Raw genomic sequence first — 22516 nt, 5'->3', positions numbered from 1 at the left:
CTGAGGTTGAGATGTCAGAGTAGCCCACAGTCTTGTAATGAACATATCGCAATGCAGTAATGAACATATCCCAATGCCACTGTTTCTTTGGAAACATGATTTCTAATGTTTTTGTGTTGTGAGTATAGCATAATTTAAACAGTCCCCTTCTGATGGATAGCTGAGTTGTTTCCAATACATCACTTATGTTTCCATAAAGGGGGGTGTCACTTGGTATCTAAAGCATGTTTTCATGTTTCCAGCCACTTGTGCCATTGACTCTAATCAGTTCTATTTAAGTACAACAGCTAGTAAAATGTTAATTTTACTATGGTTTTCTTTGTAAGGTAGTAGCTATTAATCAAGGCTAGCATCTATATTTTTTTGTCATTTACTTGCCTTTTGAAAGTGCCTTGTATAAAGTGTGCTGTATTCTTGCTTTTTTTCCTTTCATCCGACCTGGGTCCTCATTTACCTACTCTGCTGTTTTACTAGAAACCTTCCTATAAGAAAATCTCAGTTCTGCTGTAGTCCACAGTGACATTCCTTTGCCCCAGAGCAGCTCCGCTTTTGACCTTCTCAGTCCTGTGGGGGATTCTCCATGAGTCTTTCGGGGGAGATCAGATCAGACTCAATGAAGCAGTCTCTAGTGCAGCAATTCACAGTAGGAACTGTGCATTATTCACCATGGTGCCTGGCACATAGTAGGTGCCCAGCAAATGTGAGGGTGCTGAGGACCTGCTGGAGCTTCAGATTTGTGTTTTTCTGATTGGTTTTTATAATGTTAGCATTATGCCTTATGGGAACATGATTTTCTTATTCTCTTTGAATAGAAGTAGAATGCTCAGAGTTGCTTATACTTTTACTTAATTTGGTAGTAGAGGAAGAATGATCTAGGAATATGATAGAAAATAAATTTATAGTGATTTTGAATATGAGGGGTTATTTTTTTCTATTGAACACTTGAATGAGCTTCAAGCATTAGAAACATAGATGTAATAATTTCTATCTTTGAGGGCTGGGGTTGTGGCTCAGTGGCACTTGCCTAGCACATGTGAGGCATTGAGTTCTATCCTCAGCACCACATAAAAATAAAGGTATCTACAACTAAAAAATTTACTAAAATAAAAACTTCTAACTTATTGGAAAAGCCAAATACATATGGACAGGTAATATGTTAGGGTAAGATATATCTAGATAGCTGTGGTTTTGTTTTTCTTCTAGCACAGCAGAAGAGAACACTTGAAGCTGGTGAGCAAGGCAGCTGTCAGTTTCCTCCTGCAAGGGGTTCTTGCAGCAATCCTGGATCTTAGAGGAACCGCGTGAATTTCTACTGTCTTGTACCCATATGCTGTTCCACCTCTTATTTCTACCAAAGGAGGACCGCCTGTAGTTACAACATTGTTTCTGATGTGAAAGCCACCTTTTTGTATTTTCCTTCATTTACATTAGCTGCTCCTTCACGGGATCTAGCCTCCAGCTCTGAAACGCCTTCAGAATGTAGTTTCCGGTCTCCTCCCTTCTTTCCTTACACTGCTCTCTCCTGAGTTTGAAAGAATAGTGATGGAAGTGGTCTTTGTGTTTTAAGCTTGTGCCCTGGTGGCTGGCACTTTGCAGAGTTCAAACTTTTGATCCAAAATGAACTCAGTGGTCTCTATCTGATCTTCCTTCTTCTTGTCCCCTTTTCTTTTGATTCTATTCTGTGTTCACAAAGTGATTGAAACTTGTGTGTATTAATCCTCACTTTAAAATTCTTCCATGACATTTTATTGTCCTAAAGATTCAAATGCAGCTTCTTGGCCTGGGTCTTTGCCACTCACGACCCCAGGCTGCCTTAAGTGTTCCTCCTCCTCCCTCTGCCCTCATTAGACTGTGAGCCAGAACACCTCTGGAATTCTTTGGTATTCTCATGCTCTGATGTGGTCTCTAGACTATAGTTTCTAATTTGCCACTTATGTGTTATCTTTTTTAAAAAATATTTTTAGTTGTAGTTTGACATAATACTTCCATTAATTATATGCAGTGCTGAGGATTGAACCCAGTGCCTCACACATGCTAGGCAGGTGCTCTACCACTGAGCCACAACCCCAGCCCCCTGTGTTGTCTTTTGAGGTCCAACTTTGCTGTCCTCAGCCCTGTGAAACTTCCTCTACCTTTTGTAGAAAGACTGTCCACTGTGTTCCCTTGGAGGCTGTGTACACAATCCTCCTTTGTAGCCCTCCATCTTTCTTCTCTGTTCTGTTTTTTGAGATCGGGTCTGTGTTGCCCAGGCTGATCTTGAACTCGGGGGCTTAAGCCATCCCCCTGCTTCAGCTCCCTTGTAGCTGGGACTGCAGGTATATATCACCACACCAGGCTCCAACTCTTCTGCTGTTCACATCCAGTCCTCGTTTCCTCTGCATTTCTCAAATCTGAGAGCCAGGAGTTGTGATTCATTCTTTGTGCCCTGGTTGAGTGCTTTATAAATGCCAGAGGAATTGTTCCTCCTTGTACTCTCCCATAAACACACTTTCAGCTTTCATATCTCTGTTTTGCTTGTATGGTTTTTCAAGAGGGTCACACCCTTTCATAGCTCTATTTAAATGTAGTACAGTATTCAAAAGCCTGTTGGAGTCATACCCTGTCTTTGAAATTTTTTGATTATGGCAGCCTAAAAGATTAGTACCTACCTCTAGAGTGCCTTTGTTTGTTATTCCTTGGCTGTGGTACTTACTTCAGACATGCTATTATTCTATTTTTGTTTCATAGATGTCATCTCTCCTTAGGGTATGAACTCTAAGTGTAGAGGTCATTTTGTAGACAATTTTGAATCTTCTGTATGGAAAAATTGAATTACCTGTTTTAATAGTCATTTGTTTTAATAGTCATTTGTAGGGTCTGTTAGTGAAAGATTCTTTTAGTTTTCCTTTCTCGGAGAGTCTCTTTGCTCTTGGATAGTTTTGATGGGTATAGAATTTACAGTTGACAGTTCTTTTTGCACTTGAAAAATGTGCTACTTCTTTTAGTCTCCATCGTTTCACATGGTAAATGAATTATCATTCAACTTGGTGCTTTCCTGCAGAGAAGGTGCTATTTTTCTCTAGACTTTTTTTCTTTTCAGAAGTTTAGTAATAAGTATATCGCATGTTACCATTGATCCAGGCTTTGGCAGGGGTTTGTATTTTCTGATTTATAAGTTTGCTTCTTAAATCTGTATATTTTTCACCAGATATAGTTTTCATCTGATTTCTTTGAATTATCTTTTAGACTGCATCTTTGCCCTCTTTTGCTGAGATTGTTTTGCTGATGCACATGTTGCATCTTCAGCCGAAGATTTCCAATGCCCTGCTTATTTCCTCAGCCTATTTTCCCACTGTTAAGATTGAATGAGTTCTGTTCTTTTTTTTCCACCAGATTCTGTTTTGACATCTCCACCCTAATATTAAACCCAGTAGTGGCATTATTTCTTAGAGTATGTTTTAGTTGTCTAATTTCTGTGAAGTCTTTATTTTTACAATACACGACAACAGTGGAATTTCATTACAATTCTTATTACACACATAGAGCAGTTTTTCGTTTCTCTGTATATAAAGTATGTTCACGACAATTTATGCCATTATAGATGTACTTTTTAAAAAAATTACAATTCTTAATACACATACCACAACTTTTTATCTCTGTATATAAGGTATGTTAGCACCAAATTCAAGTCTTCATACATGTATTTTGTATAATGATGATCATCTAATTTCTGTGAAGTCTTTAAAAACATAACCTTTATTTCTTCAGTGAGATTTTCTATTTCTCCATTGTTGCAGCATAACTTATAATTAATGAAGCACTTTTATGGCATCTGCTTTACAATCTTGATCGTATAATTCAAACAGCTGAAATATTGCTGGGTTAACTTGAGTTGATGGACTTTTAGCATGTAGCCTATTTTGTTATTATATGCTGGGTCCCATTCAAATAGACTTTTTCAGTGTGTAGTCACCTAGTTTTATCACACAGGTCCTGGCTTACATTTGTGGGCTCTGGTTTTAATGACAGTTCAATTTTCAGAGTGCTTATGTTAATACTTGAGTCTGCTTGGTTGATCAGGTGTCTTTGGGGCTGATATTTCTTTGTTCCCTGCTGATACTGGCTGTGTGCATAGAATTCCCTAGACTAGGCTACAGAATGTCATCCAGTAGGGGAAGAGTCTTAGACTTCCCCAAATGTGGCAGGATCCCTCTGTCTGGGGAGGCCAGGGGTAACGGTTTGTTCTTGAGCCAGTGCTTGTCAAAGTGGAATCTCCCTAGTCATACCCTGTGTTTCCCCCTGTGGCTGTGGGAAAGGGGAGGGAAACTTAGGCTCAAGGGGCCAAAGAGGCTTCCTGGGTTAGGCCACTTGTGACCGAGTCCTCTTGTTGGGTCTGAGTACTCTATTGGGTATTACTTGACTCCCCTTGTTGATTGTTTATTGCTGGGGCTTTGGACAGATTCACCATTTTGGATGGTGCAGGACTTGGCTGATCCTGTCAGAACTCTTGGTTGACCCAAGGTGGGAATGAGCCTACAACTTAGGTTGCCATTTGCTGTAAGGATGGGGGTTGGGCAATGGCAGCATTGGGTGGTTACCCTCTTTGGATAGAGGAGATGCAAGACACCCTTTCACAAAGCTGTTACTGTAATCCTGGGGACACAAATTGGTTTGCTTTCTTAGCAACTTTCAGAATTCCCCCTTTGGGGGAAGGGCAGGGAGAAATAAGCTATCTTAGTCATTCTTAAATGTGGAATTTTAAAAGCAATTTAAAATGTCAGTAAATTTTAGCATTTACTTTTCTATCAGCAAATCTTACCATTTTAGCTGTAGGTAAGGAAACTTGAGAATCAGTTTAATGCCTGATTCTATTGCTGTTTAATTGCAGAATTCAGATTAGAGCTGGGCACTGGGTAAGGAATCCAGTATTTGTTACCTTGTAATCAAAAGAAAGAGCTAATGCTGTAGTGCTCTGAATTTTATTAACACACCAAAGAATTTATGCTTAAAGAGAAAATGTTTCTGTCCAAATAAAAAACCAGTTTTAGATTGAGATTGAATGACATGCTATAACATACCTTTTGTTTTTGCTATAAAATATTTGAATGACCTTTAAAATATTTCTTCTTGCAAAAGAAAGCCCTATCACTGGTTATCATCACCATTCATATTCTACTTCAAAGAAAGTAAACAGTATAATTAGCATTGGTGGCACCACCCATGCAAATGAATCTCATAACTTGGCATTAAGTGGGGCTTCTCATCAGGTATTTTTTTTGTGTACTCGGACACCAGCTGCTACTCCATGTAATGACTTTTTTTTTTTTTTTTTTGGTACCAGGGATTAAACCCAGGGTACTTAACCATTGAGCATCAGCCCTTTTAATTTTTTGAGACGGGTTCTTCCTAAGTTGCTTAGAGCCTTGCTAAGTTGCTGAGGCTGGCCTCAAAATTGTGATCCTCCTCAATCAGCTTCTCTAGTCACTGGGATTATAGGCTACCATATCCTGCTCACCCGGTCCTTCTCAAAGTGTTTCCCCATAAAACTTATTTATTCCATTGTCACACAGATGGAGAAATGGAGAAATCCAGAAGCTAACTGGACAGTTTTTCATACTGTTTTCTTTCTTTCTTTTTTTTTTTGCGGGGGGATGTACTAGAGATTGCGCCTAGGGGTGCTCTTCCACTGACAGAGAAGAAAGGGTCTTGCTAAATTGCCTAGGCTGGTCTGCCTTAGCCCCCCAAGTAGCTGGAATCACAGGTGTTATACCACCACAACTGGCTGTACTATTTTTTTTTTTTTTAAGTTCTTCAGTTTTGCAGAAAATTGGGTCAGAGATGAAGTCATCTTAAAACCCTTTGAAGATCTGCGATGGGAGGCATTTGTCCTTTCCCCAGGCATAGCAAGAACCAGACTCGGGCTCTGGTGACTTTTTTTTTAATCCAGGGATTTGGGTGGTGGTGACTGAGAGGGTCTGAGGAGTAGGGCCTCTGGAGTGAGAGGTGGTTCTGCTCCTGTCTCCCCTTGTGCACCTTTATTTTTGAGTTTTATAAATTCCTGTTCTCTACTTATATATTCTTAATGAAAAATACAACTTGTGCAAAAATGGAAATTAAACATACTGGGCTTTGGAAAATTCCTATTGCTCAGGATAAAGCTCCAGTATAGTGTCCATTTGCTAAATTCACTTGTTTAGAATTTAAAGTTTGCTAAAAAACCTGGTAGTGTGAGGGTGAATTAGGCAGACCTGTCCTATAATGTAGTTGAGCTCTGATATGAGAGGCAAGATGTTCACATTAGTGCTAACAATTCACCAAGGGATTATTGGCTTGGAGTTGGAGAATGTTGCTTTGGACAGGGCCCCTTTAGGCCACACTGCTGACCTCCCACTCTGAGCAGGCGTCTCTTGGGTACCCATAGTGGTATTTATATTATGATGGCTTGCCGCAAGGCAGCCCCCGTATTACATCTGGCAGTCACCTTTATAGTAAAGCTCTTCTGCCTCCCTTTAACTTCTCCATGGGTTTTGGGTGGGTGTCTAGGGTGAATTTAATAATTGTTCTAATTAATGTCCCTCAATTCAGAAATGGATGTTTATGATTCCCAAAGTTGCTTCCCAGTGGATGTGGAGTTTGGATTTCTTGTCATCCTGACTACTTCTTCACTTTAAAAAAAAAAAAAAATTTGTTCAGACATTGATGGACCTTTATTTTATTCATTTATTTATACGTGGTGCTGAGAATCGAACCCAGTGCCTCACACATGCTTGGCAAGTGCTTTACTACTGAGGCTCAGTGCCATCATCTCGACTTCTTTTTCCTGGATGTTCTGTTTTATGCTATCCCTTCACAGTTGATCCTCCACACTAAACATAGTACCTTAAAGCATTTTTCATTATGCAGGAGATAGTATTTATTCAAAAGATAAAAGCCAGCAAAACCAAAAAGATAATAAAAACAAGCTTGAGATAATAAGCGTTCTGTGCTCTATGCCATCATGCTAGAGAGGAGGACCATTTCTGAACTTGAATCTTTATCCCCTCCTGTGTCTGCTCCCTCATTTGTGCAGTGGGAACACGAGCAGCCATGTGGAGCTGCTAGAAGCCATGCTGAGGTCATGCAAGTCAGAGATCTGAACTCGATGCCTGCTGCAGCCTGGAAAGTGAATCTATAGCCAGCTAGCTCTAAGGATTTGTGATATTTTTCTACTCTGGATACATTTTTCCTCTGACTTTACTAATGTTCCTACTTGGGCATCAGGCACTGTGCTATATGTTCATTTGTGTCATAACTTAATTCTTCACATAACTTAATTGCTATTTATCATCTTTAATGAATATTTATGGTTTTCAGAATATGGTGGCTATCATTCTACATGTGGGTAAATGATCAGTTTATTCTCATAACAACCTCTGAGATAAATGCTTAATTTTCTTTTAAGTTACGGACAGGAATTCTGAGCTGTAGGAAAGCTAAGGAACCTATTCAAGGCCACAAGCTATAGATGGCAAAACTGGGGTTTGGCTGATCTAACTCCTGAAAAGGAGATTTTAAGTTGCTGTACCCTGTTGGCACTTCTGGCTTATCACTGAGCATGCTTCTTTATATAGCTGGCTCCAGGCACCTGCTCTCTGTCTTGGGGCCCCTTTTTTTGCACAGTGGAGATATGAAAATGAATGTAAAAGTTGGGTATCTGTTGTTATCCTCTCATTTTTCTTGGCCAAGACTGTTAATTTAGGAGATACTGGACATGCAGGAGCAATGGGGGATAAAGAAAAGACATAGGGAGAGAAAGCTGGGGCCATGTGGGTAACTAAGCCCTGATGAGGCTTGATTGATCTAGAGCTAGCTCAGCAAGTTTATTATATAGTTTTCATAAAAAAGGTTATTTGTGGGAAAGTTTCAGCAAAGCAGGAAATCTGAAGGATGCAGGACTATTAGGATCATCTTGTTTTGCTCAGAATTCATTATCCCTGGAAGAAGGTGCTGAACTTGAGGCCTTGACTCATAGAGCCTTGGGTCTTTGCACATAGCCACCCCTGGCTGTGTTACCATAGTAACTGGGGCATCTTGATCTGCACATTTGCATGGGCAGCTCCCAGCGCAAATGCAGCCATGTGATTCAGGCCATGGTATCTGTAAATTCCACGAATTAGACCCTCTTCATTTTTTAAAAAAGCTAGTTCTTAGAGAAAAATCTAAGAATAATCTAGAAGCTAAAATTAATGAATTTCACTCCTCTAATACTGCTTATAGGGAGCATAATGAGCCTGGGAAACTTTATGCTGATACAAAGTGCTAGAGCTGTTTCAAACCCAGTGTTGTCTACTCTCCAACTCTGTACACTGGGGGGAAAAAGCACTTTAAGGTTGCACATATACAGTATTTTCTACTCAATGAGTCCTTTCATATAACAGAACTTAGGTATTTTAAAAATTATATTGAGGTTTCTATCCTCTGAGCCCTTATATTTTCCTCCCAGAAACTACAGAGTACGCATGCTGAATGATTGGCAGATGGCATATTTTACATGTAATTGGAAGACACAAGTAGCTTTGCTCTGTCAGTCTGTGTGAAAAGAAAAGGAAAGCTGGTATTTGCATTTGGAAACATTCAACATTGCCTCGGATTCAGAATCCTTTGAGCAGGAGCCTGGGAGTTACTAAAGATTCAGAAAAAGTTCATGAAGGTCTGCCTCCTTTCTTTAGTTGTATATATGTCTAGGGAAATGGGGAATTGATGATAAAATTCCATCTAGCATAACAGCGATATAAGCTTACAATTGGAAAATATACTTCAAAAGGCATATGACCTTCCTTCCTTTTGTGGTTCTAGGGGACCAAATCTAGGTTCTTGGTCATGTTAGGCAGGTGCTGTAATACTGAGCTATATCCCCAGTCCAGGATGTGGATCTTTGGTCAATTGTATACAAAATTATTTCTTACAGTACGTCCTTGTGTGACTTTTTCAATTACACACCAATTATAACAAAAGCTAGTTGAAGTTGGGAGCTGTATATTGCATGTACCACGTTATGGTGATGTGTCTGCTGTATATACTTCTGATAATCATGGAGTCCCAGTTATTAAGCAGGCCAAGGTGAGCCCACTAAGAGCTTGGATACTGGGGTTTTCTCATTGAGTTGTCTTTGAGTTTGGGGAAAGTGGCGGAAGAGCATTGCAAGCATATATAAAGGCCCCAAGGAAGGAAAAGACATGGCATATATATGCCTTTTATTTATTTTTTCCTCTTAGGAAGAGAAGGGAGACTGGGGAAGCCCGAGCTGGGTGAACTTAGGAGGTAATAATTCTGTATCGTTGAGCAGGGACCACATCATTACAGGTTCTTTTAGATTCTGGCAGGAAGAATGGACTTTGTCCTACATACAACAGAATAATATTGAAAGTTTTAAGCAAATGGAGTAAGAAAATGCAATTTAAGTTAACTTTTGCTGCTATGTGGAATTGGATTGGATCAGGGAGAGTGGAGTCAGAGTGAGCAGTTAGATGATGGTAAGTTGGATGATGTACTTACAGCCAAGATAAGTGAACAGACCCAGAGGGTATTTTGAATGTCGATTAGATAGAGGGAGTTAAGGGAATGGGAAGAATCAAACATGATTTGTCAGAACTATTTCTTGCCAAATCTGACTGACTTAAAAAAATTTTCTTTTGTATTTCGAGTGTTCTCAGCATTGTGCCTTCTCATGATTCTGAACTCTTTTTGTGCCTCATTTTTTTTTCTGCCTCCTCCTTTCTGCATCTGTGAGTTTCCTTTATGGTTCTCTATTTTCAGCTCTAGATATTCTGTACTTTATCCTTCTAAAAATCATACTTTATTTTACTTTGGTTTCATTTTTACAGATAATTGACAGTCTCTGGCCTTGACCTTTTATCTGCACTACTTATGAACTTTTTGTTTAACCTGCTATTCTTTGAAATATCTAAAGTGCAATTATTTTTTTCCCTTACCTTCAACTGGCTTTCTCTCTTGACTTCCCTTTTTCTTTTTAACGGGTCGGCCTTCACTGTCCCCCAGACGGGATAATTTAGTAATCTTTGATTCATTATTTTCCTTTCCTATGAATTGTTATGCAAAATTCAGTGTCATTCCCAAGTTGTCCATGAAGAAACTCCAGCTTGGAAGGGTTGTTGCCTGTGCAGGGTCACACAGCTGGCTGCTGGTGACACTGGCATGTGAGGCAGAGACTGACTTTAGAAGACACCAGTCAATCATTGTGCTGTGGTCTTGGCTGAGCTCCTTTGAGATAATCTTTCAAAAGATGCCTAATATTACTTTGTTTTTAAAATATCAAAGTTTCAAAGGTTGGGATTGATACAATTAATCATGTAAAGTTATCATGAGTGTTTCTCTGTAAGTACTGTAAGCATACTTTTTTTTTTTTAATAGATGTAACAGAAACTTGTCAATCTGCCTTGACTTTTAGCATATGGAACTTGGTAACCATGAACTAAAAGGTATAATATTCTAAATTCTGCATCAGAAATTGGGCTGAATATGTCTTAGATTTATGTACAATTTCTAAGTTTTTAAAGAATTTTATGTTAATTTTTTAATTTTTACATCTCTGTACAAAATCTGGCAAGTGGTAGGGAAGAGCCACTGGTTTGTGGGAGATTGAGGCTCAGCCAGAGAACGTGCAGGGCCTGAGGTACCGATGCAGCTCCGAGTCTAGTTGTGCAAAACTTAAATCCAGGTACAGCGTTTTGCCATCAAGCCTCAGGGCTCTCTGCAGTGTTTGCCAGATGGTGTGAGGGTGGCATCCCAGACAGAAAGCTCCTGGTGACCTGATCTTTGAGAGCAGATCCCAGAGTATAGGGTTCTTAAGAGATGTAGGGCAGCTTCCTGAGTCCATGTTGACAGGCTCCATCCCTTCATTAGTGGAACAAGGGTTAAAGCATCTCCTGTGTCAGGTTTTGTTCTAGACCCTGTGATTTTAGCAGTAAGCCAAATTGATAGATTCCTGACCTTCCGAGTGTACGGCCAGCAGCAACTTCAGCCACCCTGGGGGCACTCCATCCTAGACTTTTTCAAGTCTAATGCCTTTCTCTGCTTTCTGCTTCTTGCCTCCATCCTCCATCCTCCATCCCCTCCCACCCCGCCTTTTTAATTTTTTTGGTTCCCTGGGCTGAGGCAGAACATCTCGATGCTTCAGACTGGAGCTGATCCCAGGTTCTGTCCTTGGCTCCACCATTTAACATGGTGTGCCTTCTCTCTGCCACCTTGTGCTTACCTGGAAAAAATTGAGTATGAAAATGCTTCTCTAGTTAGGTATGGTGAAGGTTGAATCAACTAATACTCTGTTCTTGGAGCAGTGATCAGCTCTTTAGGGGTGATAAGTAAATACTAGGTGGTTACTGCACACACCAAAACCATTTGGAAGCACTGCCTTTGAAACGATCTTCTGGTTCATGATGTGTTTCTTCACATTGAGCATAGTTCCTCTTGGTAAACTGGCTCTACTCGGGGCCTGCCTGTGGCAGGGTTTTAGATGGACATGATTCTTCTCAGGGCTTGCTGTTTTGGGGGGGATGGTGGTGGTATGGTGTAATGAGTTCATGTAGTAAAGTCATCAGAAATAATTTTGGTTTTAAAGGGTGCTTTCCCAGCTCCCTGAACTTTTATACCTGAGTGGCCACTGGTAGCACTGGTGACAGCTCCTGTCAGGAACCTGTGTTGCTCACAGTCCCTGCCAAGGAGGAAGGACTGTTGAGGCTTGTGGGACTTCCCTGGATTGTGTGAGACCCCAGGCGGCTCCTTTTGTGGCCTTTGGTGGGAAAGAAACCAGGCTAATTGGATTCTCTGGAGAAATTTAATTTCTGGGGGAAAAATGGAGAAGCTGTGGAAAGAATGCCACGTGGTGTCCTACAAGGTAGTGACATGGCTACAGACCCTGAGTCAGCATCTGTTCCAACAGCGAGGATTCATATGGAGTAGAAGAGATGTGACAATGGTAGGGGACAAAGGGACAGAAGTAAACACTCAGAAGGCAAGTGGTGTTAGGGTGGAGGCCCAGAGAGAAGATTCCAGGATGTAGCTGTATAGCAAGTTCTTTACCACTGCAAGTTTTTCACCTTTTTATGAGCTTTCCAATTGTGTTTCCATTACTTGAGTCTTCAGTCCTTGCATTCATATGGTTCTAATTTACATCAGCCTTAAGGTGTGTCTAGTCCTCCTTGTTCGGTCATATAATATGTATAGTCCAGATTCCCATCCGATGGGTTCCTCTCCTATTGTTCCTAATGCCTTCAGTGCCTCCTCTGATGTTCACAGTGATCAAAATTGTGCTTGTTTTTTTAGGACTGTTCAAGATTGGACCCCCTCCCCCACATTCCATGCAGTGTTTCTCAACGTTTCTTGAGTTTGTCTTCTGAGGAAACCCTGTGGAATTTGTAATTTGGACCTCTCGGTCCACATGCAGTGTGATGGCAGTTTCCCTTTTATCTAGGTCATGAGCTACTTTAGGACATCAGCCCTGTTCTACTTGCATTTATGACTTTTGGGGCTGGACTAAGCAAGTATAACTTTAAATTCTGGTAATCATGCCTCAACTTGGGCCCCAGAAGGATTTTTTTTTTTTTTTTGGCCCTTTGTTAAGGGAAGACTGTCCCTCCCGCCCCCTTCAAGGTTTTCTCTACATTTTTAAAGAGTTGGACAGATATGGAGGAGTTGTACTCTTGGCCTTGTTTGGCAGCTGGGGTTTCTCATTTGTGCCATTGGTGATACTCCAGTGGCACAATGGTGACAAAGCTCACGTTTTATTAGGTCAAATGAACACCTGATCTCCAGATCCCTGCTAATATTTACTTTGGGCTTTACAAATATACTATGGTTAAAAAGATAACATTACTCCTTTCTGTGGATTTTTCTGTTTCCCCTTCATTAGGACGTTTTGGAAACCAATTGCCAAGTTACTATATTTAGTTCTAAAATGTCTGAGTAATATAGTTTTGTCATTGAGCTTAACAACCCCAATCTTTAAAAACAATACTTGCAAATAATGTTCTTATATTGCTTTAAAAACCGTACCCTAATTCCTACATTTCTACTAACAGAATCATGGTGTTAGTTTGCTATGGTTGTTGAAAGAAAGTACCATCAGGGGCTGGGATTGTGGTCCAGCGGTAGAGCGCTCGCCTAGCACATGCTTAGCACATGCGAGGCCCTGGGTTCGATCCTCAGCACCACATAAAAATAAATATTAAAAAAATGAACAAAAAATAAATATTAAAAAAATCATCAACCATGGGACATAAGCAACAGAAATTTATTTTTATTGCTTCCCAATTCTGTAAGTCCAAAACCAAGGTATCAGTGGGGTTGTCCCCTCCCACCCCACCACCCCCAGAGCCGTGAGGAAAGAAACTGTTCCAAGCCCTCTCCTTGGCTTGTAAAAAGGCCATCTTTCTCCTGTATCTCTTTCCACTGTCTTCCCTCTGTGTCTCTCTTGTCCATGTTTACCCTTTGCATAAAGACACCAGTCTTATTGGATTAGTTCTACCCTTATGACCTCACTTTAACTGAGGACCTCTGTGAAGGCCTTGTGTCCATGGTGTAGTGGAGTTTAGGACCTCAACATGAGATTTTGGGGAGAATACAGTTTAACCTCTAGTACCGGAGATCAGGAACACCCAACTCATTCTCACAGCATGTGTGCACCAGGCTTTCTTGGGTCAGCTGCCCATCCTTATTCCATGCCTAATGAATTTAGCACATGGTCAGATGTGCCACTACCTGTCAGCTGTAAGATGTGGTGGCTCTGGGTCAAGGAGTTTGCTTGAGCTGCAGAAGTGGGAGGTGACATGTTGTTTGTGACATTCTGGTTGTTTTCCATTTATAAATGATGCTTACATGTTTGGTCCAAAGCTGCTTACCTGCTATGGAACCAGTATTTGAACCTGGGTTTGTGAGGGCACAGAGCCTTTTTCCTTTGAGTAAAATACACCATCTCTTAATTTACGTTGCCTTTGATTCCTCTTCTGTAAAGAGGGCCACTGGACTAAATTGTTTCTGAGATCAAGTTATCTGCCAAAATCCTTTAAGCCAGAACCTGAAATCTGAGTGGATCCACAGGCCTGGAAGATACCTTAAACGTGTGAGGTCATTGGGTAAAGAAACTAGGAGTAATGGGGCCATTGGTAACCAGGGAGTTTGAGATATTCAAATTAAGACCCTAAGTAAAAGAGTGGCCAAATAAGGGAATAGGTCCACCAGTTTTTGGGCACCCATATTAGGCACAGTCCTGGAAAGGCCAGGCCATTCTAATTTTCAGCATGTCATCTTGCCATTATAATGTGTGTGGGTCCAGCCATTCTTATTTTTTTTTCCTTAAGATGCCATTTTATACATTATTAACATTTTTTATATCTTTATTTCATTTGCTGAAGATTGAGCCCAGTGCCTCATATGTGCTAGGCAAGCTCTATGCCACTGAGCTACAGCCCCAGCCCCCATTCTTGTTTTTATGAAGTGGAATTAGAGAAGTTGGGGTTGAGAGTGACTTGGCCTGAGGATTCTTTTTCATATCTAATCACTTCTCCTTATTGCCAGACACACATGGACATGCATATGCATGAATACATGTCCTATGCTGCCTTTATTGGATGTTCTGTTCAACAGCTGGGCTGTGTATTTCTCACAGAGGTGTGTTCATCGGATTTTCATTGCTATGAACAAAATAACTGACATAAACAACTTGAAGTAGAGAAGATTTGTCTTCATAGTTTCAGTCCATAGTCGGCAGGTTGCATTGATCTGGGCCTGCGGTGGGGCTATATATGGCAGAGGGCCTGGCAGAAGAAGGCTGCTTAGCTCATGGATAGTCAAGAAATGGGGTGGGGATTGGTGGAACCCTAAATCCCTAAGGATAAATGCAGCCCTGATGACATCTTGGATGTAACCCCATGATGCCCATTTTAGCCTTCAGACCTCCGTGAACTATAATAATAAATTTGTTGTTTTAAGCCACTGTATTTTTGGTAATTTATTATAGCAGCTGTTGGGAACAAATGCCTTAAGTGTTAACTGTTTATCTTTTTTTTTCTGTTCTTACTCTACATATTGTCTGAAAAAAGGAATCTGTGGCTAGGTGATTGCCAGCATCATCTTCTGATGTGTAGTGACCTTTGTGCATATTCTGTCTCCCTCTCTGCAGTACCTAGGCTCATTCGATTCTGATTCTGCAAGATGTATGCAGTACTGTAGAAGTGTGTAGTGTGGTTTAGAGAAGGCTGGATGACATTATCCAGTGAGGACTTGCCTGTTGGGCTCCACTCCTTTCTGAAGGGTTCTTAATGATTGGTAATTTTGGTAATTGGTATCCGATTGTCCGTTATATGCCATATTGGGTTTTAAGCCCTGCACTCCAGCTTTATGGAATTATTTTGGGGTATGTTCACCTTTGTGGGCTTGGATTGTTCTTTTATTTCATAAATTTGTCACTTCAAGTCATTCTAGTGACTTTAGATGTTATGTGTTGAACACACTACACAGAAAACCAGGTGGGCTGGATTTAGAGTTAGGGCCAGGAATACTTCACCTTAAGGGCACCAGGAGTTTCAGGACTGTTGGTCTGAGAGCTATTAATAGAAAGCCTGTGATTTGGCCTTTGGGCCTATATTAGCCCAGTGCTCACTAGCCTTGTACCCACAAGGTGTTTGTATGATTTTTTTTAAAACCTACAAAATGAGTTAATTTCTCTTTAAACTGATCCAGAGAATCTACAATGTTATCCTTGCATATAATGCTACTGCTGGTTTCATAAAACATGAAATTATGAAGCCAATCCACAACCCTAGAGGAATTTTGTTTAATGTCCAAGTTTCTTGGATTAACATCAGCTTTATTTCTTTGGCAAGAATCTGGCATGAGATTAAATTCTTAGCATCTCTACCCTGTTCCTCTTTAAATAAAACATTGACGAATTTCGGGACATGTTTGGATGTGCAGAGTGGAGGGCAGTTTCCTTGGCAGACCTTTGCATCATTGATAATCCAGTTGTTTCGGTCTCTACATGAAAACGAATGTGAACTTCTGGGTACAGTTTCTCTATTTAAAAAAGGCTTTGGAATCCAGTGGTTTATAAAGAATTCTGTACTTTAAGAATAGTGCAAACAGTGTATTCCTTCACTGTTTTCCATTTCAAGTCCACCATTATATAACATGCCACATTTTCCCAGGTGTCCTCATTGGTGCTTTTGTTGGTCAGAAGTTGTAGAAGATAGTTAACCATAGGGTCAAGGACTTGTAACTTCAGATGTTATAACACACCCAAATAACATACCCAGAGTGCTCCTGGAAGTTCACTCAAGATGGAGCAGCCTAAGCGGTCTTCCCAGCCACTCTGGCTAAGCACCTACATTTGTTTCATATTCCATACTTAACTAAAGGCTATTAATATATAGATGACTCTCCTATTAGAAATCATTTTTCTCATTTACAGATTCGAGGGCAAGCAGTGACACTTTAAACCAGGATCTGGAGGCTCTCCGAAGCTGAATTCAAACTAGTTGGTACAAAGGATTGTTAGAAATTATTACGAACAGTTGTGTGCCAACAAATTTGATAACGTAGAAGAAATGAACAAATTCCTGGACACTAAACCCTACCAAGGTTAAATCCTATAGAAATAGAAAGCCTGAAGAGACCCAGTAGGTAGATTTTTGGGTACATGGACCTTGTCAAAGATGAATCATCAAACAGAAAACTGTAGAGACCAATACCAAGTTTGATTGTATCAGTAATAAAAATCTCATCAAAGGAAAGCCCAGGACCAAACGGCTTCTGAGTTCTATCAAATATTTAAATAAGAATGAATTCTATTTTTTAGTTACAGAATACATTTGAAGGAATATATATATATTATATAATTTTTTTTAGTATGACCAGCAATACAAAAACCAGATAAGGACACAACTACAGGCCAATATCCTTGATGAACATAAATGCAAAACTTTGGACAAAATGCTACAAAATGAATCCAGTAGCATGTTAAATTCCACTTGATCTTGGTAAATAATCATTTTATCTCATGGATGTGAAATTAAGAAATGTGATACACCACATTAACAGAATGAAGAACACAAACTATATGATCATCTCAATAGATACAGAAAAAGCATTTAATAAAATTCATTCTTGACAGAAACACTAAAGATTAGGTATAGAAGGAACATAACACAATGAAGACCAACATTATGCTCAACTGGAAAAAGCTGAAAGCTTTTCTTGCTAGGATCTACAACAAGATTGACCTACTTTCAAAATTCTAATGCAGTGTACTACTAGAATTCGTAGCCAGAGTAATTGGGCAAGAAGAAAGATACAAATTGGAAAAGAGGAAGTAAAATTGTCAGTTTTCACATGACATGATTTTTATATATAGAAAACCCTGGAGACTCTGCCAAAAAAGCCTACTAGAACCAATAAAACAAATTCAGCAAAGTTATAGGACGCAAGAGGAAAAAAAAAATTGTAGCATTGCTATACATCAAAAGCAAATTATATGAAAAAGTAAAAAAGAAAAAGTAATCCCATTTACAATAGCTACAAAAAAACGTATGTAGGTATAAATTTCACCAAAAAATTGAAAGATCTCTGGAAAATTTATAAAGCATCAGTGAAAGAAATAAAGGATAAAAAATGGAAAGACATTTCATGTTCATACATTACATGAATCAATATTAAGATGTCCATAGTACCCAAAAGGACCCTTGAGATTCAGTATAATCCCTGTAAAATAACATTCTTCACAGAATTAGAAAAAAAATCTTAAAATTCATATGGAACCACAAAAATCCTAAGCAGTCAAAGCAATATTGACTAAAAAGAACAAGGTGGGAGGCATTGTACTGACAACAAAATATACTATAAAGCTATAATAATCAGACCAACACAGCATTGGCATAAAACAGACACGAAGAAAAATGAAATGGAATAGAGCACCTAAAGTAAACACACTCATTTACAGCTTTTTTTTTTTTTTTTTTTTTTTGCTAAGAACATGGATCAGAGAAAGGATAATCATTTTCCCCAGCACCGTTTATTGAAAAGACATCTAACACAAGAATGAAACTAGACCCTGATATCTAACAGCTACAAAAATCAACTCCAAATGGGTTAAAGACTTAAATATAAGGCTGTAGGTATTCTGACCCGGGAATCATGCCTCTGGTGAGCAAACTCCTGGGGGTAACTGGCATTCTGTTTCCCACACTTGGAGTGCTCAGCAGGTTCTCTTTGAAGCTAAGATAACTGATGCAGGTGCAGTATCTAGTTGCTATGGTAATGTCCTTCAAGAAGAGGATTTGTGTCTTATCAGCCTGGACTTTGATCTCAGATATTCAGCACCTAGGATTACAGTAATAACGTTAATGTAGTCATGGCACTAATGACCTAGCGCAGCTCTTTGATATAAATAAACGTGGCTGCTTGGAGGGACAGCTATTTTCTTGCCTCTGCATCTTGTGTGTTTCCTTTATTTTCCTTACAACAGACCTGAACCTACTGGAAGAAAACATTTAGAGAAACTCATTTCCCATTGGAATGGGTTGTGCAGGTTGCAATTAGGAGTGAGAAGGTGGCCATAGTGACCATAATGTACTATATATTTCAAAGAGCTACACTAGAGAATTTTAAATGTTTCCACTCTAAATGGTGACTGTTTGAGGAGTTTCAAGGATAGATAGGCTCAGTGCTGTCCGTTACTGCTTCAGGGAAGTGATGTTTGAGAGTGGGATGAGGATGACCTTGAGGAAGTGTTGCCTGAGATAATTCCTAGTAACCAGTGCTGTGAAGATGCAGGTGGCATGTAGAGAGCCTCTGGACATGGGGTAGCACTGTGTCAGAAAGGCTGGTCTGAGGAGGAGCATTTCCTGACCTGAGCTTCAGAGTTGAGGGAGCGGCAAGGTGAAGCATCCCTACCTGGAATGGGTTGACACATGTCAGCCAAGAGCTGGTCAGTGTGGCTGGATCTTGGAAAGTGCTTGCATGCTGCCTGGATTACAGTGGAAACTGAGTTATTTTAGAAGGGCCTAATGAGCTATGCATTAGGCTTGTTATGTCTTTAAAATTTAATTTTGGGGTTGGGATGTAGCTTAGTGGTAAAGCACATGTTTAGCATGCACAAGGCCCTGGGTTCAATCCCTAGCATTCCTTCAGCCCCGACCTCTGGCTAACTGTGCAGTTATGGTAAAAAAAAATTTAAAAAAAAACACCTATATGAAACCAACATACAGTTTGAAGAATAATGTAGCTATCCTTAGCTGTCTATGGGGTTTTGCAATATTAATACCTTTGTAGCTCTGACCGCATTGTCCTTTGTACCCAGAGGTAAGCATTGCATGGCTTTCGAGACTGTCCTAAGATTTTGTGACCCATGTAAACAACCTACTCAAGTACTCTAGCTTGTTTTGAACTTTATGTAAGAGAACTATACTATGTCGACGCTATTGTCTTACTGTTTCCCCCCTCCAAATTGTTTCATCTGTGGTGACACGTGAGTGTACTGTATTTTTTATTTTACAGCATATGACTATACATACTATAATTCATTTGTGCTGCTGGCAGATATTTTGTTTCTCCTGGTATCTGGAGATTACAGTGATCTGGTCTGCTGTGGATCTCTTAGTACTGTGTTAACAAGTACCCATGGCATGAGTTGTTTTTTTTCAAATGAACTTACCTAGGAGGAAAATTTTTGTTGTAGGGTATCATCCGATGTCCTAGAAAATGCAGCACACCTTAAAATGTGAGGAGTTACACCAATTCTTACTCTGAGGTGTAGGAGCATTGGTTCCTCCACATGGTCACACCAGCCCTTGGAATTGCTAGAATTAACTCTTGCTGATTGGATGAGTGTATTGAGGTGTCTTGAGGTGTTAATGTTCACTTTAGTAGTCACTGGTGACTGGAGTACCTTTTCCTGCATCCCTGGGCTACTTGATTCTTTCAGATCCTTTTAGGAAGGGCCTATTCAAGTTCTGCTTAATGCTTTTTTAAAAATATTTTTATTTATTTTTATGTGGTGCTGAGGATTGAACCCAGGGCCTCACACCTGCAAGTCAAGCGCTCTACCATTGAAGCTACAGCCCCAGCTTAATGTTTTTTTAATTGAACCCAAATTTGACTAGTTTTTCTACGCTAGCTTTCTATTTTCTTTGTAATCAATCGCCTCTTACCTAGTGGCTTAGAACAGCAGCCATGTACGTATGTCAACGAGGGTTGCAGCCTGGGTAGCTCTTACCTCTGGACAGCCTTCACACATGTGCAGGGAGACTGCTTTTGCAATTTGCAGCCAACTGCTGGGCCAGCGAGGGGTGACCAAGCCACACAACTTTTATCAGCCAGCAGGCAGGCGGGCCTGCGCATGTTCACATGGAGGACAGTTTTGAGTCGAGCAGAGGTGTGTCAAGTTTCTTGAGGTGAAGGCTCAGAATTGGCTCAGTGCCACTTTCCCCATATTCTGTTGGTCATGGGACCACCCCAGATTCAAGGGCTGGGAAACACTAGTTATCCTGGGGAGGAGCTGCAAAGTCACATGGTGCAGATGTGCCTGCCAGGCTTGCAGTCCCCCTGGTTGTCCTTTTCTTCCATCCTCCAAGGACAAGAAATTATAATCCTGTGCCATCTTCTAATGATTTCACAGTTTTGCCTTTCCCATTTAGGTCCTTCAGTGGTTTTATAATTTTAAAGAGAAAACAAATGTGGAACCAGCAAAACAAATGTTAATTTCATATCTATTTTCTTGATATGAAATTTAACCTAATGTCCTCATTGTGCTGAGACAGGAGCTGGGGGAAACATGGGAGTCATTGAGCAGATTCTTATAAAGTGCTTTAGATGAGAGGAATGCTAATGTACTGGTCAGGGCGTGGGCTTTGGACAGATGGCTCTTGAATAAAATCAGTCCTTGACTGTTGTGGTAGCTGTGTAACCTTGTGCAGATCACTTAACATCTCTTAGCTTGAAGTGTTTGAAAAGTGGAGATAATCCATTTTATATCTCTCTTGAGAATGTTGAATGAAGATACACTGTGCAAACGACCCGGCATGGGGAATGGCCATTGAAATAAACGTTCACCTATTTTATTATTTTCATAGTGCTGAGGATCAAACTCGGGGCACTGTTCATGCCAGGCAAGTGCTCTACTTCTGAGCTATATTCTCAGCTCAATAATTGTCTCACTGGGCAAGTCACTAAACCTGAGTGAGCATAGGGTGTGTGTGTGTGTGTGTGTGTGTGTGGTATTGGAGGTGGAATGGAGGCCTTTTCCTGATAGGCAAGTGCTGTGCCACTGAGTGACACCCCCCCCAGCTGTTAAGAATAGTTTTCCACTGTTAATGAAAAGAATTGACATCTATAGTTGTTTTATATAATTTTTTCTTCTACTTTGTCTTGTCTTCCAGTTACCCCCCCCCACAATGCTGTGTGTTGGTGGGTTTTTTTTTTTTTTTAAATGTTCTGAGTCTTCTGGGTTTTTCTGGCCGTAAGGTCATTTGGCAGCTATTTCAGAGCACCTGGATGGCTGACCTTGGATTGTGAGACCCTCAGATTCCACGCTGTGTCAGGCAGCCATATTTCCTTGAGGGCCCATGTTCTATCATGTGTGTCTGCTCTAAGTGGATCCTGAGCTTAAATGGAGCGAGTTCTGACCTGAGCCAGCAGGGACAGTGCTTTAGGGGAATGGTGTGAAATAATCAGACCTGGGAAGGTGAAGGTGAGGAGGGAGTAAACGATTCTCAGTGACTTGTTCTGTGCCAGCTCATGGGCTAGACAACAGGTGTCCAGAGAGAATTCCTGGCTGAGGGCGGCGGGAGTAGGCTTGGCCTTGGCGGACTGAGTGGAGAGGTGCTCTGCAACTCTGCCCATCTTCTAAGCCTTGGCTGAAAATCAGCCCCCAAGTAATCATTGTCTCTTTCTTTTCTAGATCTTTCAGCTGCCCAGCGAAAGTTTGCTCATTCACTCAGAGACTTCAAGTTCGAGTTCATTGGTGACGCTGAGACTGATGACGAGCGCTGCATAGGTATGAGCACAGACCTTTGGTTTGCTTCCCTCTGCTGTGGCCACCAGATACTCACTCCTTTCTCTTTGCAGATGCCTCCTTACGTGAATTTTCAAATTTTTTGAAGAATCTGGAAGAACAGAGAGAAATCATGGTAAGTGAAGAGAGACTTAAATTAACAAGTCAGATTTCAAAGGGCGGAGGGAAGTCTGGGCTTAGAAACTGGTTCTGGTAGAAGTTCTGATGCAGTTTAGGGTGGGGGGGGTAGTAGGGCATTTAGTGGGAAGAACTATGGATGAGGTTTCGGGATCCCCCCTTTTAGTGCAGCTCTGACACTGACTGTGGTTGGCTCCGGGACAGGTGTCTGTACCTTTTGACCAAAGCCCTGTATCTTCATCTGTGAAATGTAGGCTTGGGTGCTTCTTAGCTCTGTTAGTAGCTGAACACTTTATTTAATCCCATTTCATAGAAGCACATGTAGAGCCTTCACATTTTACAAACCTGAAAGCAGAAAAG

General features: G+C 40.5%; 1 protein-coding gene across 4 annotated transcripts in view; it reads left to right on the top strand.

The window, feature by feature from the left end:
- Arhgap10 (Rho GTPase activating protein 10) overlaps positions 1-22516 on the top strand; it is a 290987-nt gene that overhangs the window by 49117 nt on the left and 219354 nt on the right. For all 4 annotated transcript variants that reach the window (XR_005737333.2, XM_040293220.2, XM_005327533.5 and 1 more), the window contains exons 2-3: positions 21926-22021; positions 22093-22154. Coding sequence is in view for 3 of the 4 variants with exons in the window: in XM_040293220.2 (XP_040149154.2) it covers positions 21926-22021; positions 22093-22154 (158 nt within the window). In the remaining variant the exon portion in view is untranslated. The remainder of the gene's footprint in view (positions 1-21925; positions 22022-22092; positions 22155-22516) is intronic.

The sequence above is a fragment of the Ictidomys tridecemlineatus genome, chromosome 9, assembly GCF_052094955.1.
Source record: "Ictidomys tridecemlineatus isolate mIctTri1 chromosome 9, mIctTri1.hap1, whole genome shotgun sequence".
NCBI lineage: Eukaryota > Metazoa > Chordata > Mammalia > Rodentia > Sciuridae > Ictidomys > Ictidomys tridecemlineatus.
Note: the sequence above shows the minus strand (reverse complement) of the source record. Positions and strands in the feature narration are given on the sequence as shown.